This window comes from Chelonoidis abingdonii, chromosome 1, assembly GCF_003597395.2.
Source record: "Chelonoidis abingdonii isolate Lonesome George chromosome 1, CheloAbing_2.0, whole genome shotgun sequence".
Taxonomy (NCBI): Eukaryota; Metazoa; Chordata; order Testudines; family Testudinidae; genus Chelonoidis; species Chelonoidis abingdonii.
Window position 1 is genome coordinate 219363877 of NC_133769.1, and position 19279 is coordinate 219383155.

The 19279-nt window shown below is 42.1% G+C and overlaps 1 protein-coding gene across 8 annotated transcripts in view; it reads left to right on the top strand.

The window, feature by feature from the left end:
• LOC116825693 (dystrophin) overlaps positions 1–19279 on the top strand; it is a 1328444-nt gene that overhangs the window by 96522 nt on the left and 1212643 nt on the right. For all 8 annotated transcript variants that reach the window (XM_075059803.1, XM_075059815.1, XM_075059808.1 and 5 more), the window contains exon 15: positions 15467–15628. In XM_075059803.1, coding sequence (XP_074915904.1) covers positions 15467–15628 — 162 coding nt within the window. The remainder of the gene's footprint in view (positions 1–15466; positions 15629–19279) is intronic.

A 19279-nucleotide genomic window follows, 5' to 3' on the forward strand; every position in this document is an offset into this window, starting at 1 on the left:
GCTCGAGAGCACCGTACCAATTTCCTCCAGCGATCCCGCTCACTTCGCCAATTGCCTTGCCGCTTTCTTCCCTGCATGGTCCCAGCTGACATCAGACCGCTGGGTCCTCAGCACGGTGGAATGTGGCTACCGTCTTCAGTTTATTTCCACCCTACCTTCCCATCCTCCGTCCTCATCCCTCTTCAGGGACCCCTCTCACGAGCAACTCCTCATACAGGAAGTCTCCAAGCTCCTAGCGTTGGGAGCCATAGAGGAGATTCCAGAGCACTTAAGAGGCGGAGGGTTCTATTCCAGATACTTCCAAATTCCAAAGGCGAAAGGCGGCCTCCGGCCCATACTGGACCTGCAAGCTCTGAACAAGTACATCAAGAAGCTCAAGTTCCGCATGGTGTCCCTGGGAAACATCATTCCTTCCCTCGATCCCGGAGATTGGTACGCTGCTCTCGACATGAGGGACGCTTATTTTCATATAGCGATTTACCCACCGCACAGGAGGTTTCTTCGCTTTGTGCTGAACCGTCATCACTACCAATTTGCGGTTCTTCCCTTTGGCCTCTCCTCGGCCCCCCGAGTTTTTACGAAGTGTATGGCGGTAGTAGCTGCATACCTCCATCGTCGTCGTATTCATGTTTTCCTATACCTCGATGACTGGTTGATTCGAGGGTCTTCCGAGAACCAAGTAACCGCGAACGTAGACTTCATCAAAGATCTGTTTTCTCGTCTAGGTTTAATCATGAATCTAGACAAATCCATTCTGCGCCCTACGCAGAACATAGAATTCATAGGGGCACTGCTGGACTCCAGTCGAGCAACAGCCAGCTTGCCTCCTCAGCGGTTCCGGTCTATAGTTACCCTCGTTCAGAGGCTCCAAGCCTTCCCCACAACCTCTGTCCGCACCGTACTCGCTCTCCTCGGTCACATGGCTGCGTGCACTTTCGTGACAAAACACGCGAGACTACGCATGCGCCCTCTGCAAGTCTGGCTCGCCTCGGTCTCTCGGCCCCGCAGGGATGCTCTGGACATGATAATCACAATACTGTCGCACTTGCTGGGATCCCTCAACTGGTGGCTGGACCCCGCCCTGGTGTGTGCCGGTTGACCGTTCCATCCACCTCAACCCTCGCTGTCCCTAACAACGGACACTTCCTCTCTGGGGTGGGGCGCACACCTGGGCCATCTGCGCACCCAAGGTCTTTGGTCCTTACCAGAACTCCACCTCCACATCAATGTCCGCGAACTCAGGGCGGTCCGGTTGGCGTGCCAGGCCTTTCGCCAACAGCTACAGGGCCGTTGTGTTGCCATTTTAACGGACAACACAACGGCCATGTATTACATAAACAAACAAGGAGGGACACGATCTTCTCCTCTTTGCCAAGAGGCAATGCAACTGTGGGACTTTTATATAGCCCAATCAATAGACTTGATAGCCTCCTTCCTCCCAGGGGTCCGGAACACTCTAGCGGACCGCCTGAGCCAGTCGTTCCTGACACACGAATGGTCCATCCGCCCGGACATCCTACTTTCTGTTTTCCGGAAGTGGGGCTTTCCCCAGATAGACCTATTCGCCTCCAAGGAGAACAGGAAGTGTCAGGTGTTCTGCTCCCTGCAGGGTCGCTCTCCGGGCTCTCTCTCGGATGCTTTCCTCATTCCATGGAAAGGGTGTCTCCTTTATACCTTTCCACCCTTTCCCTTCATCCACAAAGTCCTGCTCAAGCTACGCAGGGACAAGGCCAACCTGATCCTAATAGCTCCGGCATGGCCGAGACAGCATTGGTGCTCCATGCTGCTCGACCTGTCCCTAGCGACTCCTATACCACTGCCCCTCTACCCGGACCTTATAACGCAGGACTTCGGCAGGCTTCAGCACCCGGACCTTCCGTCCCTGCACCTGACGGCGTGGCTTCTGTCTGGTTAAACGAGTCTGAGCGCCAGTGCTCCAGCCAGGTTCAGCAGGTCCTTTTGGGTAGTAAGAAACCCTCTACGCGGACAACTTATCTCGCTAAGTGGAAGCGGTTCTCTTACTGGTGTACGCAGCGTTCCCTGGTCCCTAACACCGTTCCAGTCCCTGTTGTCCTGGACTGTTTGTTGTATCTCAAGGGCCAAGGCCTAGCCCTCTCTTCAATTAGGGTCCATCTGGCCGCAATCTCCACCTTCCATCCTGGAGAGTCCGGCACTCCACCTTTTCTCACCCAATAGTTTCCAGATTCCTTAAGGGATTGGAGAGACTCTACCCTCCGGTTAAGCCTCCTTCCCCTACATGGGATCTCAACCTGGTGCTGTTAGGCTCATGGCCCCACCTTTTGAGCCGTTAGCCACCTGCTCCTTACTCTACCTGTCTTGGAAGACGGCCTTCCTGGTAGCCATCACCTCGGCCAGACGGGTATCTGAGCTCCGTGCGTTGGTAGTAGACCCACCTTACACCATCTTTCACAAAGAAAAGTGCAGCTTTACGACCACACCCAGCCTTCCTTCCGAAGGTGGTCTCTGCCTTTCATATTAACCAAGACATTTTTCTACCGGTCTTCTTCCCGAAGCCGCACGCATCCCGCCGGGGACCAGCAGCTACACACCCTGATGTCTGCCGGGCTCTTGCATTCTACATCAGCAGGACTAAAGCCTTCAGACGCTCGCCCAGTTATTCATAGCAGTGGCGGAGCGTATGAAAGGTCTCCCTGTAACTTCCCAGCGGATTTCATCATGGGTGACGTCCTGTATCCGGGATGTGCTATGACTTAGCTCACGTCCAATTGGCCAACTCACCGCCCATTCTACTCGGGCTCAAGCCTCGTCTGCTGCTTTCCTGGCGCAGGTCCCCATCCAAGACATATGCCGGGCGGCTACCTGTCGTCAGGATCACCTTCACGTCGCACTATGCGCTGGTTGAGCAATCTAGAGACGATGCCGCTTCGGCTCAGCGGTCTTACTTTCACAACGTCTCACTCCGACCCCACCGCCTAGGTAAGGCTTGGGAATCACCTACTGGAAATGGATATGAGCAAGCACTCGAAGAAGAAAAGACGGTTACTCACCTTAGTAACTGTTGTTCTTCGAGATGTGTTGCTCATATCCATTCCACACCCGCCCTCCTTCCCCACTGTCGGAGTAGCCGGCAAGAAGGAACTGAGGAGCGGTCGGGCCGGCAGGGGTATATATCAGGCGCCATAGCGGCGCCACTCCAGGGGGCACCCTGCCGGCCCACCGAGTGTTGCTAGGGTAAAAGTCTCCGACGAACGTGCACGCGCGCATACCTACTTGAATGGATAGGAGCAGCACATCTCGAAGAACAACAGTTACTAAGGTGAGTAACCATCTTTTTTTAAAGCTGAGGGATTGATAGGGGAACCCAGGCTCCCCACTCCATTGGGTTACAAATCAGGGCCTTTAAACCAGGCGGGGGAATCAGTTCTCAACAACTCCTTCTGGTGTACCCATGGCTCCTTCCTATCTACCTTGGTTTCTGTCTGCTTCTCCAGACTTTAGAGCTGGTCATGGCCTCTCTGCTTGCTGACAGGAGTTTCCATTTCCAACTTGCTTGCTCCTCCGGCAGCAGCTCCACCCCTCTGCTTCTCAGCTCTTTTATTCTCCCAGCTGCGTAAGGCTGCCAGTAAGCCTTGGCTGCCAGTTCCTGCATTAATCGCTTGGCTGCCGGGCCAGCCTGAAGTACATACACCCCATGACATCACCGTTAATATCAATTAGGAATTATGCAAGAGTATTGAGCCAGGGTGGGGAATGAACCCCTGAATATCTCATTAGATTCTTTCTCCCCTCCAAGTGAGAGCCTGAATTCTGATTTGTAATGCATTTGCTCCATTGCTGTAAGAGTGTGGGAGAGTAAGGGAAACTTCATTTACTCTTCCTAGTTTTTAATGGAATAATCTGAAATAGAAAGTTATTTTGCAAACAAGAAAACAGGAGAAAACCTCTTCACTAATAAACTAATATATTCTCTAATTTTTATCTTCTACTGTATCTGATTGTATCATGGGCAGACAAACAAACCTATTTGCTGAGCTACAGAATCCACCTTTCAAGTCTCAAATCAACCTCTTGTACTGAGCACTGGAAATATTGCTCCTGGAGGGTTTTCTGACCTCTGTCGTAGTTGACTAGTAGAGGATGGGTACTCATTTCCTTTCTCAGGCTTTTCATTTTATTTAAATCCATTGATATTAGTGCTGATGTGCAGCAGCAGTTCCTTCTAATATAGTTTGGTCTAGATTTGTGTTTCTTTTAGTTTCCAGTCAGTATTGGAATTTGATACTGTTAGTATGCTGGTAGTTACGGTTAATGCAACTTTATGGTTCATAAATTGAGCAATCAGAATTCAGGGAATTCTAAACATAAAGATTAAACTCTCCAACTTCACTCAGGTCCCTTATGCATATAACCATAACAATGGTCGGTTCTTATTTCATTATAGCTGGAGCTCATTGTGACATGTATAATTCAAGTACTTTAAGGATATGTCTACAGTGTGTAACTTTAGCGCCTTCGTGGCCAAGATGGCATCTGCTCTGCAGGCAGCTCTGGCCAAGAGAAGGTGTGCCTTGGAATGCAGCAGGAGAAATCCCTTCCACACCAGGGGCACCTGTTCCAAACCTCCCAGAGAGAACACACCCACCCGCAGGAAAAGTACAATAGATATAAGAAAGGAAAACATTTATTTACAGAGGGATGAGGAGGGAAAAACAACAAGGGAAAATATAGGGGAGAGAGCTGCATCCAAACCAAGGCCCCACAGGCCCAGTGGTAGCACAGTGTGGAAGGGCAGACACCGAGCAATATGTCTGCACACTGAGTTCCGGAGTCCTGAGCAAAGTTCCAGTCCAGTGCCCTCCAAACCCCTCTGGACCCCTCTTCTGCTGCTCTCTGCAAAGCCACACAGAACAACCACCACCCCACTTAAATATCTAGCAACCTCCCTCCTTATTCCAATGCAGAGACACAAGCCCATGCAGCTCTGGGCAGCCGTGATACTGGGTCCAGCTCTGGCCTATCCTCCTCAGGCGATTCCTCCTTGGCACAGTGCTCCTCCTGGCTCCTATCCTGGGCTGTCCGCGATTGGCCACCCTGTCCTTCCCAGGGTTCAGGCAGGTTCTCTGCTGCTTCACTCTGTGAGGGCCTGCGGGCTGCAGCCCTTCTCTCTCCCTGGAGCTCCAGAGCCACATCCTGGAGTTTCCCTCCTTTCTCTCACTGCTCCTCTTCCTGCCCTTAGGAAAGAGATTTAAGGGGGCCATGCTCTCTAAACCTCAAAGGAGTTACAAGTGCAATAAAACACCCACAGCTGGCACCCGCAACCTCTGTCAGCTGACATGGTGGCTGAGCTGAGGGCTATAAAATTGCAGTGTAGAGGTTGGAGTCTGAAGTCTGGGCTCCAGCTCGAATGTGTACGCTGCAATTTTACAGCTCCACAGCCTGACCCCAGTTAGTTTGAGTCAGCTGACAGGCCAGCCGCAGATGTTATATTGCACTTACCCTAAATATTTGCATTCATATTGTATAGGTTGAATTGACTATAAAAGTTGAAAAAGTGGAAAATTAAGCCCTGAGCATGAAAAAAAATTAATGAAAGTATCATTAATGAAAGTTGCCAAGGTTTGTTCTGCTCCAACTATTGTACTTTTTTCAAATAAAATGTTCATATTTGAAAATAATATGCATATAACCATAAATGTATGTGTATGGTCAACATAATCTGCTCTGAGCAGTGGCCATTGGTAGTTAAGTATCAGAGGGGTAGCCGTGTTAGTCTGGATCTGTAAAAGCAGCAAAGAATCCTGTGGCACCCACAAAAGCTCATGCTCCAAAACGTCTTTTAGTCTATAAGGTGCCACAGGATTCTTTGCTGCTTTTACATTGGTAGTTAATGGATCTTCACCAAACTTATCAAGGGGGAGATGAGTAGAGGAGTCTGAATAAGAAACTGTAGGGTCACTACCTAGGTCTCTGCTTGGAGGTGCTGAGGACATAGGTGAATGAGGATTGGTGGTGCTGGAGCTACTGGGAGATGAGTGGTTGCTGGGGCTTCCTAGGTAGCAGAGAGCTTCTAGTGGATAGATGGTGCTGGGGAAAAAGGAAAAGGATCACTATGAGGGAAGGTGGGGAATAGAAGGTGCTTTGGGTCTTGGGAGTTTTGGAGTGGCAAGCAGATGGTAGGTGTTGGGGCAGGAGGCTTCTGGGTAATAGATGAGTGCTGGGACTTCTGGGGACAGAAAGCAGCTGGATGGTAGAAGGTGCCTGACATTGTGGGATACAGAGGGCTGTTTGGCTAGCAGAGGCAGGGACTGGGGAACGTGTGTTGGGGTGTGCAACTGGCTGCAAGGAGGATGGGTAAGGAGGGAGCTAGGTCTGGTGTTGGACTCGGATCCAGCAGAGGGAACAGAGAGATGAGACGACTGGTTGCCTGCTCATGAAGTGCAACTGTGCCCTATATTAGCCAAAAAGTGGAATACCTGCATGTGTCATTTTCCTTTAGCTAAGTCAGATGGACAGGAATCCAGCTGAAATCTTGGAATATGTTACAGGGCTGCTAAATGCCTCGATATCATGTAAGATACATGACACTTGGCTTCCTTGATCATGGTTTACTGTTTAGTGTTCTCTGCTCAAAAGGCAGCAACTTGTTCTATGTCTCCTGATGGCACAAGAAAATACATTGGAAAAGAATTCTTGAAGGCAACTGTATATGAGTTATCACAGTGATATTTTTGATTGCTTTTTTTTCCCCACAATGCTTAGAAATGTATTCACGCTCAGGAATAAAGAGATCATGCAGTAAATTAAGGTTGAAGCAGAGGCCTCAACTATATTGAACTTAATCCTAAGGAGTTTAACTCCCCTCAGTAACTAACTGGTGCCAACAGTGGTCCAACTTCACACCAGTATGCGTAGGCATAACAAGGGACAGCACTGGGGGAGGCTTGTGGGGGCTATAGCCACCCCAAAATTTGCCTTACCCCCTGTAGCCACCCCTTCCAGAGCTGGGCACCTGGCCAACAGCTGCCACTCTCTTGTTGCCCAGCTCCCAGTGCTGTGACAGTCTCCCCTTCTTTGGGAAGCTGATCCATGACTGGCCTGGCTCTGGGGAAGCTCACCTGATGCTAGACATGGATGTGTCCAAGTGGGTCTCTGCTGAGCAGGGATGGGGGGACAGGGAGCCTGTCTGTGCTGGTGCCTCTGGCTTTGGATTGGGAGCTGCGACTACCGCTGTACTGAACAAGCATTCAGACTCCTGAGTGCTCAGCTTAGAGACAGTGCACTGATGCACTCACTCAGGCACACAGTTTCTTTCAGCACTGCCACCAACACATTCTCTCTCTCCCCTCCCTCCCACACATACCCCCAACACACCCACATACACACACATTCATTCCCTCACTTACTCCTCACAACACTCAAACTTGCTGTCTCTCACTCCCTCACACATTCCCTCCAATAAACACAACCCCACACACTCTCACATAGCCCCCTCAACACATACACTCACTCTCTCTCTCACAGATACAGTCTCCTGCACTTTTGACTGTATTTTTTTTCCTTTTGAGGATAACCTAGGTAACATATGTTTAAGTGTGTATTGTTAAAATAAATAAATAAATATGTCTGCCCACCAGATGTATAGTGCCACCCCTCCAATTTTCTGTGCAGCCCACCTCAGCCCCAACCCCCAGGAAGAGGCTGGAGCTGCCCTGGGCATAACCATAGGAGAAGACCATCCTTAGTCTTCCTGCTTTCCAAAACAAAGCCTAATGTATTCAGCACTATTACTTAAATCCCAGACTCCGCTAACTCTTGTGAGGGTTTAGGATACAGTCCCCGCTATCTTCACCAGACTTCGCAGCCCACCTCTTCTACGTATAGCATCTCTCTTGCTGATCGTACACTAGCCTTTCTACTAGTTTATCAAGGATCTGCCAACATTTAATCCAAAATGTGGAGAGACATCTAATCAGATCACTATCCCTTGCCAAGCCACTTGCCAGCAAAAGAATCCACACTAACTGGGCCAGTTTGGCAGTGAGGGAAAAATTCCTTGCCTGCCTCACAAAAGGCAAATGGTCAAACATGAGTTGCCCAATGACACTTCACTCGGGGGAATCCAAAATGGGTGACACCTGTGGTTGCTTGGTCTGGGTGTGGCTATTTATTCCAGGAAGCTAATTAGGCTCCTTGTGCTCCTTTCCAAGCAGCCAGTTCTGTTCTGCCAATTTCTGTTGCCAGGGAGAAAAGTTCTCTCCCATTATGAGGGACCAAGGAGAAGGGAACATGGAGATGACATCATCCCCCTCCCTGTACAAGGATCCCTGCGTGTTCATCAAAGCTTTACACCTTCCCCCACATGTTCAGACCAAGGAGGCACTTCTGTGATAGTGAAGTTTTCTTTTCCATTTATTTTAACAAAGAACACATTGTGTGACTTGCAGCCTGTTTACAGAAGTATTTCATAATGGGAACAGCTATCTACCTGTCCTTTTTATTCTCTTCTCTGAGTTACTTAAGTTCTGTATCAGAGGGGTAGCCATGTTAGTCTGGATCATGCATCCAATGAAGTGGGTATTCATCCACGAAAGCTTATGCTCCAGTACTTCTGTTAGTCTATAAGGTGCCACAGGACTCTTTGTCGCTTTTTAAGTTCTGTATGAATCCAAGCCTGTTCCCTGGGGATCTAGCTATATATTCTCCAGCTGCTGTATCACTGAGAGAACAAAATTGGGAGTGCTCTGAGTGTTATCAATGAAGAGAGTAGTGTCTTCAGGTTGTCTCACTGAGGGAGGAGGTGGGATATTGTTCAGTCTTCATGATACTTAAACCATGAATATTAAATCAATTTCATGTGCCAGTTGTAGGGCTTTGAAGATTTACTTACGAAGAGGTAGTGTGAAATGCCATACTTCCAGAGAAGGTCTTGATCAATCTGTAGATAAAAGATATGAAAAAAATGAGACTGCCATACTAATACTTTCATTTTAAGTGAAGAGGAAAAAATATTTTAAAAGTATTAGTTGCAGTCAACTTTTAGTCTTCTTGTATTTATCTATCAAGCTTCCTGTTCCTGATTAAAACTGGAAGGTCTCACATTTAACAAACAATATCAGCTCTGAAAACTGTATCTGAAGATTAAAAAAAAATCATAGTAATCCAATAGAAAAGTTATTTTACTCAAGTTAGAGAGACAAGGTGGATGAGGTAATATCTTTATTTGGACCAGCTTCTGTTGGTTAGAGAGACAAACTTTCAAGCTACACAAAGCTGCTCTTCAGGTCTGGGAAGGGTACTCAGAATGTCACAGCTACATACAAGATCGAACAGATAATTTAACATAAGTAGTCCATATTCTAGGAGTCCATTCACCAACCTTGTCTCCTTAATATACTGGGACCTACAAGACTACAACAATGCTTGACTTAAGTTACTCAGTCATACTATTAACTACTAGTCCTAATAGTTACCTTACCTTTTCCCCAAAACAAAATCCACTTTTTGAAATGTTTGACTTGAGAAACCAGTTTTGCATTTCTTGTTACGAAGATTCGTCAAAATTGAATTTTCCATCCTCTTAGTACCCTCAAATTGTATTTCCAGGATCATGCAATGTCATTGCACAATAATGCATTCCAGGCATAATGTAACAAATCTGTTCAAGGTTACTGTATTTTGAACTAGCTAACATCTAAACCAGGTCTCTCTGTTTATTTTATTTGAATAATTGTGCAGGTAATGTACAATAATCTCATTGTGAGCGAAAACTTATCAGTGAAATATTTACTCTCAGCTAATTGAGCAAACAAACTCACCTATTGCAGTATGACTGATTCCGTGAGAAGAATCTGTGCTGTTACTGCGTGGGAGAGATTGATCTGCAGAGTCTGATAATGTTATCTTTGTATTCCTTGTCGTCTTTAGTTAGCAGAGGACGACCGTGTGTTTAGTTCTCCCTTTGATTGTGTTGGGCATGATGGATAAGCAATATGCATACCCACTGTTGCCTTTTCAATTGACTGATTAACATATAGCCGGTGGAAATGTGTAATACTGGTCGCCAGAGAACCTGAAGTGCTGCAAGCAGCTGTCATGACATTCCAGGGCCAGCTCCAGGTACCAGCTCAGCAAGCAGGTGCTTGGGGCGGCGCGTTGGGCTCTTCGGTGGCGGGTCTCTCGGTCCCTCTCGGAGAGAAGGACCTGCCACTGAAGAAGAAAGCGGCATGGTGGAGCTGCCGCCTTCCTCGATCGCAGCTTTTTTTTTTTTTTTTTGCCACTTGGGGCAGCAAAAACCCTGGAGCCGGTCCTGGACATTACTGTAACTTTGAAAGTGACTTGTAGCCTACCCAACAAATTTCTTTTAGAAAGGGAGGGTATACTTCCATAAAGCTGGGAAAAGATATTCTTATTTAGATTTGCACTGTGTTGAATGGAAGTTTATTCCTGAGGGCCAACCCCTTTTTCTCATCAAGATACCCTTTTTTAACACTCCCCAGTCTCCATCCCTGCTGCCCATTTTTCCAAACCCTGCACTGTATTTATTTGTTTGTTTATTTAATCTTTTGTTCTATTCTTGTAGTGAGTGGGGATATCTTTCCTTCCACCGACCCTCTCATTATCTCTTCATGGACTGCTAACTTGGCTCCTCTTTTGACTTTTGGAGAACTGGCAATATTAGCCTCATTCTGTACAATAATAAACCCCAAGACAGCAGGATGTCCTTGCAATATTTGTCAGTTTTGGAACACAGAATGAATAAAGATGTCTATCACTATGGAACCAAGAGATCGGGGGTTTTTTTTTATTTCCAGACAGTTGTATTTTGTAGCCCCTTAGCTCAAAAATAGAGTAAGAAATATTGCTAAAGTTTCTAAGAGAATTACTTCTGTCATGAGGGCATGGAAAATATCAGCCCAAAGTTGACTATTTTTCAAAATGTTGAAAGCATGTGAAAATTGTGTTTATAATGAAAGTCCCAAAATAACCTTATCTACTCCCAGACAAAAACTAAGTTAAAATTTAGTTAAGGTTGAGAGTATATCAATAATTTGGAGTAGAAGAAAAAATAGAGAGAGGTAATTATCCTGATAACAAACATCATAAACCAAGAGTTAAGTAATTTAAAATAAATGCAAATATGTTAAGATATGGAAATACACAGTTAAGGCATGTAAACAACCTTGACTGTGCCCCGGGTTGACACCATCCGATAACCAGAAAATATGCATAAGTTTTAACCATTTCAGAAGTCTGAAGAGTCTGTTTTTCCATTACTGAGATGACACAAGACAAAAAAAGTCTGACTGGATGCTAACTTTTTAAACAGATGTTTCATTAATTTCAAATCGTACACTAATAAAGTTACTTTTGAATTCTGAGAAAATTCATTCTATGTTCAAAGAGTAAGTGCTGCAGTTTGGGAGTGGATATGCTGTATTTGTCACAGATAACACAGAGATTACATCCTTCAAGCATAAAACTCTTTTTTCCTTTACTACGAAACTTTGACTAGAACCTCCATAATATATATGAAACTACCTGTGCAACTAAGGTTATTGAAAAGGTGAATTTTATTATTTGATAAATACATCAATAAGTGAACATGTATTAAAAGGCTACATCATAATGTACATCAAAAGGGATTTTATCAAGAGGCAGGGGTATAGTGTTAAAATTGAGTGAGCACCTTTAAGTGTCAGATTTCTTTATATTTGAATGCCTCACAGTGCATCCTAATTTCTTTTAATGTCAAGTTTTTATATGGAATATATTTAACATTTAGTGTGTCTGCTGAGTTTTTCAGATGTTGAATTATACATTGTTCTCAGTTATCTTCTGTACTGCAAAGAAACTAATAATTTTATGCTAAAAGCATTTTAAAATCTATAAAATGGCTATTGAGGCCATCAGAAAATTTTCATAATTAACATGTTTTTTCTTTCCATTTTCATTCTATGGTTTCCTAAATTTTTTTTGCTTTTATCTTTCTTGACAGCTGTCAAAGTTTCTCTAGGTCACAAATATCTAAACAGTTGCCGCTTGCCCTGAAACTTCCCATTTACCAATAAACTGTTGGAGATGTTGCTTTCAAGATTGGAGCCCTCAGCTTTATTGTCTGTGATCTGATGATAGGGCTACAGACTCTTGTTATGCTCTCAGACCTGTTTATACACTGTGGTGCTGAGCCATTCATTTGTGCTGGTGTTCTCCCACCTAAAGAAAAAAGTAGTTCAGCTTAAAAAACTAAAAACATATTCAGTTAACATGTTTAATTTCTTCACTATCTTGCTATATATAAAAGACGGTTTTCAAATGTATTTACTCATTTTCCTGCACATGTGGCCCCTGTTGATCTCAAGTCCAGGCCTTGGCAATACACTTCCCTGTATGTATGCTGGCTGTTCCTAAGCCACTATTCCTAAACATAAGGTTACAGCCCAACCTAGCAACGAGTTTCCCAGCATTGAAGAGAGCATGAAAAGTGTGTGAAATCCTAGTGTATAGCAAAGTACTCAGGTGCTCTCAGATGGTATCCACTGTGAGCTAGATTTTCAAAAGAGCCTAGGGGCAGTTTTAAGTGCCCAGCACCTCCAGTTAGGCTGAATTTTCAAAAGAGCTCAGCCCCATATACGTACCTTAAGAACCACAACCTTCTTTCTGTCCCAACAGAGGTGCAACAATGTATCATTCAAAAAAAGATTTAGCAAATATTGCACAATGTTATTCCTGCAGTGCAGTTTAAGGAATAGATAAAATGTCTCACGAATAATGCATCTGTCATCCTGGTCCTGAAACGTGGCTTCTATTCTGGGGGATAAACTAAGTAGCTCTATTTATTTATTAAATTAAGAATTAAGTTCTTGTATGCTAATACATATTGTTATAATTTGTTAAAAGGAGACATTAGTATATTTTAATATAACTTGTTCCCACTTTAACTTTAAAACAGAAATCTCTTTCTTTACCAGCTTACTTGTTTTCATCTTATGTGACATGGTTGGTTATTTTGTAGAATTTGAGTTCAGGAAAGGTGGAACTTTTTAAGGTATTTAGAGAGATGAAGCAGTGTGGGGAAATGGTAATGCAGGTTTCATTTTAAGACTTCTAGCCTGGAGAATGTCCTTTTAAGTACTGTTATTAAGTATTTTATTTTTCACTGACGCGCACACCTGGAAAAATCTAGATCATGTTTTTAGATTGTTCTAATTGTTATAGTTAATAAATTTCACTGCAGTTAATTTACTCCCAGTAATGATACTACTGTAATATAGTGCCAAGAAGCCGCAGTCATGGTCCAGGACTCCATTGTGTTACGTGTTGTATAAACACAATCCAGTGTAGCACCTCTGTCCCGCTATGTTTACAATCTAAGTGCAGTACATAACAAATTTGGATGATTACTATTATTTTAGCATCTGAAACCTGAAGTGAAATTGTATGCACATGTGTGCACAGAACAGGGAGAAAAAAAACACCACTGCCAACTGGTTTTTCTAGCTATTACTTTATGGTCCTCATTTCAGTCACTGTCTTTGTAAACGATAGATGTTGACAGTTTTCAAAACCAAACTTACCCTTTTTAATAAAAGACAGATTAGGCTTCTAAGAATTTGATGTCTCTTGCCAGAAAATGTGCATATTCACATTATATGAGATAAAGGTAAAACCTCAAAGCAGATGAAAGTAAAAATCATGAAAGCAGCAAAATCTAGTGGTACGTTATGAAGTAACATTGCTTCTGTGATTCATTTGCTGATGTAATGGTCGATAATCTAAGCACTATATCCAGATGTACAGACACTCTTTTCTTAACCTGTGTACCATATAATTTTTTAACATTAGCTTTAATAAAATTTTTAAATCTGTTCGTTCTTTAGTAGCTCAGGTGCTTCCATTAACACTGATCCAACCTGCAAAGCTTTTCTGTTCTACGGAAAATTCCTAGAAGTGGCAACCATGGGGCTGTTATCTAATAAGCTGTTTAGAAATAGTACAAAGCATCTTACAAACACCCAAAATAGTAAATACTGATAGGGTACCCTATCCGTTCACTATTAACATCAGTCAGTGAGAGTGTTCAGAATAATAACTCTGTCTCATTGACTAAAAGTAAGGACCTGAAAGTACCATCATTCCACTTTGAATATATTATTACCACAGACACACACAAAACACTAGCTGATTGTCTGACAGATATTTCAAACCTTTTTGACAAAAAGACCTTGGGTCCTAACAACTGAAGGTAGCTATGGAGTCAGAATAAAATGCAACTCTCCTTTGCTCGGCAAACAAATCTGTGTTTGGTGTGAACACCCACATCCCAGGCGCAGAGAACACTGTAGTCCACCCCAATGCTCTCTTACTTCTCCTTTAATTCCTAATTTACAAGAAAAATTAGTCACTGTTATATAATGGGTAGCAATATGACTGGACTTGCACACAGAAAAGCTAATGATCCCAAACAAAGACTGGGATCATTTTCTTTGTCTCATATTTGTAGCATGTCATGGAAAAGATTAGGCTTCATTGTAGTAGGCACTGAAGAAATATATACCAAGGGGATGGGGTCCTTGCCTTGAAGAGTTTACAATCTAAGTTCAATATGGGAGACTACAAGTGGATATAACAAACGGAAGGTAGTGGAGAGATAATTACAAACAGTGTAATAAGCACCAGTCACAGCTTACCAGCCGGTTTATCAAGTGTTTTCTAGGCATAATGGCATATATGGGTTGTAAGGGAAGATTTGAAGGAGAGTGCTTTTCTCAAAATTTGACAAACATCATTATACTTTCTCCCATGTTGCCCCTTATGCTTGGAAGGCATTCCCCTGGGCTATTACATTACTGTCTTTTAATCTTTCCTTAAAATCCACTTTTGGCTTTATGCCTACAAAACACTTGACAATGATTAATCAGCTGGAGTTTGCATTTCTACAGGGTAGAAGAGATTATATAGGATGAGGAAAGACCACAAAGGGCCTTAAAAATGAAGACAAGGATTCAATCGTCCTTTCAGAGTTAGCACTCAGTCCCTACTCCAGGAAACTATTTATATTTCACATGTGAGTGTTCCTTCTTGAGAGATTTTATTGCTCCCACTTGCTAGAATGGATTATCTTGGATTGGATTGTGATGACAGTAACCCCATTCTGAGTAAACAAAATCTCTTGAACTATATAATGAGATCAGGAGGCCCATCCGGCTTCTGTTTGGAACACTGCATCAGGGAGGATGGTTTTATTTCATAGTTTTTCTGTCTCTTCCTCACTCTAGCTTTGGCTTTTAGGGGTCCTTCAGACCTTAGAGTTTTTCTGTGCAAATTCTTTTAACAAGAGCTGAATGAGTGGTAAAAAGAGGCGAAATTTATCTTACAAAAAGGTGGCTGTGAAAGAGTCAGGAGCACTAATTTATGAGAAAAAATATTGTGATTGTACATTTTCTATGAATTATGTATGTGTTTGTTTATTTGTTGTTGTCTTTAGGCTGTGAGAAGACAAAAGGTTCTTGAACAGAGTATCCAGTCGGCCCAGGAAATTGACAAAACCCTTCGCTTGATCCAGGAGTCTCTTGCCTTCATTGACAGACAATTAACAGCCTACATTGCAGAGAGAGTTGATGCTGCACAAGTCCCTCAGGAAGCACAAGTAAGTTACATGTGGGTTAATGGTCTTAAATCGATTTGTTAATCACACTGGATTTCTGAATCACTGAAGAGTGGTGGGCTTTCTGTCTCTTTTTTAAATAAGAGGTTTAGAATTTTTGCAATGCTCTAAATTAAAAAGAGGAACTTGCAACAGGTTTTTACAGATAGATATAGTTTAGATAGCAGTATTACTGGAAATGGGCCACCTTGATTGCATTGGCCTCGTTAGCACTACAAAAGTAATTTTCCCTCTCTTGGTATTCACCCCTTCTTGTCAACTGTTGAGAATAGACCACTTCCACCTTAACTGAATTGGCTCCTTAGCACTGACACTCACCCCCCCCACCCATACACACGCTTGGTAAGGCATCTCACATCTTTTCATGTGCTATAATCTATAGTCTTCTTACTGTATTTTTCACTGCATGTATCTGATGAAGTGGGTTTTGGCCAATAAAAGCTTATTCCCAAATAAATTTCTTAGTCTGTAAGATGCCACAAGGACTCCTCATTATTTTTATTTAAAGGGGGTTGTTTATGTACCAATAAAATCATACTTTCAACTTCTTCACCTGTGCCTATCCAGATGATTTAAAGAACCTTAATGTCATGAAAGATTATGCAGTAACATTAAAATGGCAATGAAAAACAAAGTGGCTCTTTAAAATCCAGTCTTTCTTATGCCAGAATTTACTCATCATCTTCTTTTTATTTTTAGTTGGTTTATTTGTAAAGCCAATTAGATAGCATATGGATTGCTACTGAATTATCTAATCACAAGTACTGTGGTTAATTGTTACTTTGATTTACATAAATATCCTTACATTTTATTTCTTCAGTTCAGACAAGTTTAAAGGAAAATCATCCTTTCCTTCCCTCGTACAACTTATTTGTTCAGGCTTTGAACCTGGAGCACATTTACCATATCTAACGCCAGTTTGTAGTTTTCAACTATTTTCACTATAACATCTATCCAAAGCCCTGTTTAAAAACAAAACAAAAAAAGTAAGTTGAAATAAAGTCCGCTACTCCTAATATCGAAGTATTCAAATTGTACTATAGGAAATCAAATAGCTTTTCAGGTGATTAGATATTTAATAAAAAGTATGATAATATCAGGAGAAAATAATATGGAAAAGTATGTATGGATTCTAAGGATTTGTAAGGCTACCGCCAATTGCATTTTCTGTTGGAAATAGTTATTCCTAAGTATAGAAGTCTGGCAGGGAGAAGTTTGAAAAGTTGGTCTCAGAATCAGACAAAAATGGAGAAAAGACATTGTGGGCCTGATTTCAGATGTCCTGAGCTCCCACAGCTCCCACTGAAGTCAAAGGGAGCTGCGGTTCCACCACAACTCTGGAAATCAGGCGCTGTGTCTTCTATATTAAAAAATAATTTTAAAAAGTTAAAAATTCCATGTATAATTTAAACCCAAAAACAAATATTTAGACCATACCAGGCCTTATTCTGCCCTCAGCCTAATTGTACACTGTTATAATTACTGACTCTGGCTGAGTTGTTCCCATCTTACACCAGTGTAAGAGTAGAGTCAGGCTTAAATGATTTACTCCTCGTGTATCAAATTTCAGTCCTAAACTATAGTATTTACCCACTACTGTCCCTTTAAATTTGTTGTTCTTCCTCCTAAAACTTTGATCAGCATAGAGTATTATCAGATAACTCAGGGCTTAAACCAACCTTTGTCAAGGGAGCATTGGTATGATTTTCATCTTCTAAATCTATCTCTCTAAAGATTAGCAGTTTAGGAAACATTCAGTACTGTCTGTTTGATATTGTAGTTTCTAGACCTTTTCAAAAATAGGCTCTGATAAAAAGAAATTGTAATGTATACATCCTTTGGAAACTGGCACAGATGCATGCACAGATGTAGTATTGATGGTGATTCAGGTTTTATATAAGAAGCAATATTTCAATACTTTAACCATTGAATCAGGGTAACACTCAACCAACCAAAATTTAAGCTGGAATATTTTTGTATATATGGGCAAACTCTTTTTTTTCCCTCCAAAACATTTGTATTGCATATGGATTTATTGCTTCATGTCTGATGTTGAATTCACCTAATGGTAATAGGTGTGAAATCAAACAACCCAGAATTTGTTAACTCTTTCCCCTTCACAATTTTATTTTAAGATGCAGGTAAAATCTTTTGAGGAAACCAAGTTCTCATCAGAACAGATTGAACTCAAATATTACTGTTCTCTGAAGCTCAGTCTGAAGTTCCTTAAAATCCTTATAGGAAAATGAAATGTACAATACATTTTAAATGTATTCATCCCACCAGTGAATGGCAGGGCTAAGGTACTGGCTCATCTACTGAGGAGTCTCTGCTGGCACACCTTCAACAAAGAGATCAGAGCATTTCCTTCATGATAGAACTCCCATGTCAAAGCAGTGGTTGTCCTGCTACCTGCCTTTCCTTTAGAGTGAATGCCCTTCTTTTTCCAGGGAAGGGGATAATTAATGAATGATGGTTAATCAAACCCAGAGACTATAAAATAAACTCTTCAGTAAAGTATGTTGCACTCCTAGAAAAAAACAGAAGGAATTTTAATCAGAAAGATGTCAAGGTTTTTTTAATGTTTGGTTCCTAAATTCAAACCCTGGGCTAAAATTGAGAGGAAATGAAATGAAATGCATCGCCTCTTGTTAAACTAAAGGATTACTTTGATACATGCAGAGAGATGGCAAAAGAAAAGGCGAGTTTTCAGTGTTAAATATGTGCCATTTGAGCCCTGCTTTGGATCACCTTTTGAATGCAAATTCCATGTGCTGCTTACTCCACCGTGTGGCACTGAGAATTTATGCTGTAGTTATATTGCCGGGTAACAGACTACTTGCTGCCTGTCTCTCTCCACCTCCCGCTGAAGATAGGCTACTGTGTTTGAATACACTAACCACAGCCATTCAAAGAAATTAATGGGTTCAGATGCCTATAGGGCACAGTGATAAAACCCTGTGTTGAAAGAGAAAAAAATAAGACAAATTTTACAAAATATATTCACGAAGAAGTCATTTCTGTGTATGCTTGACCTCAATATTCCACAGTGACCTCTCTTTCATCTACATGAATATAGAAAGGTTATGCAAGTACTAAAATCATTACCATGGGATTTTTCTCACCCTGTCTTTTTACAAATGCTCTTTCATTGTATGTTTTACTTGAAGTACATGGAGTTTTTTTAAGTTTTGCTATTATAAAAAGAAAAAAATCTATTGCAAATATAAAATTTGTGAGCTACTTAAAGTACTCATTCTGTAATAAACAGTCTACTTCTGAAAGACATAAAAATACTTATGTGCTGCAGACTAATTTCTAGGGTTTTTTCAGTTGACATTTTTTATTATATAAACCAGTTCTCTAAGAATTATAGCATGTTTTTTATTCCTCAGTTTATGCTGTTACTTTGGATTTTTCTTGCTAAATCCAATTATTAGATTTAATCCTCCAAAAACTTACGTTATTGCATAAATTTGTGCTCACAGTTCCACAGGAGTTTTTGTGTTTTAACTAATTGGTTGCATGTTTTTTTTTAAATGTTAAAACTTTAGTTTTGGTTTCTAATAATTTTAAAAGAATTGTCCAGGTAATTAAAGATATGGCATTGTATAAATACTTAGCTTTTTTCAT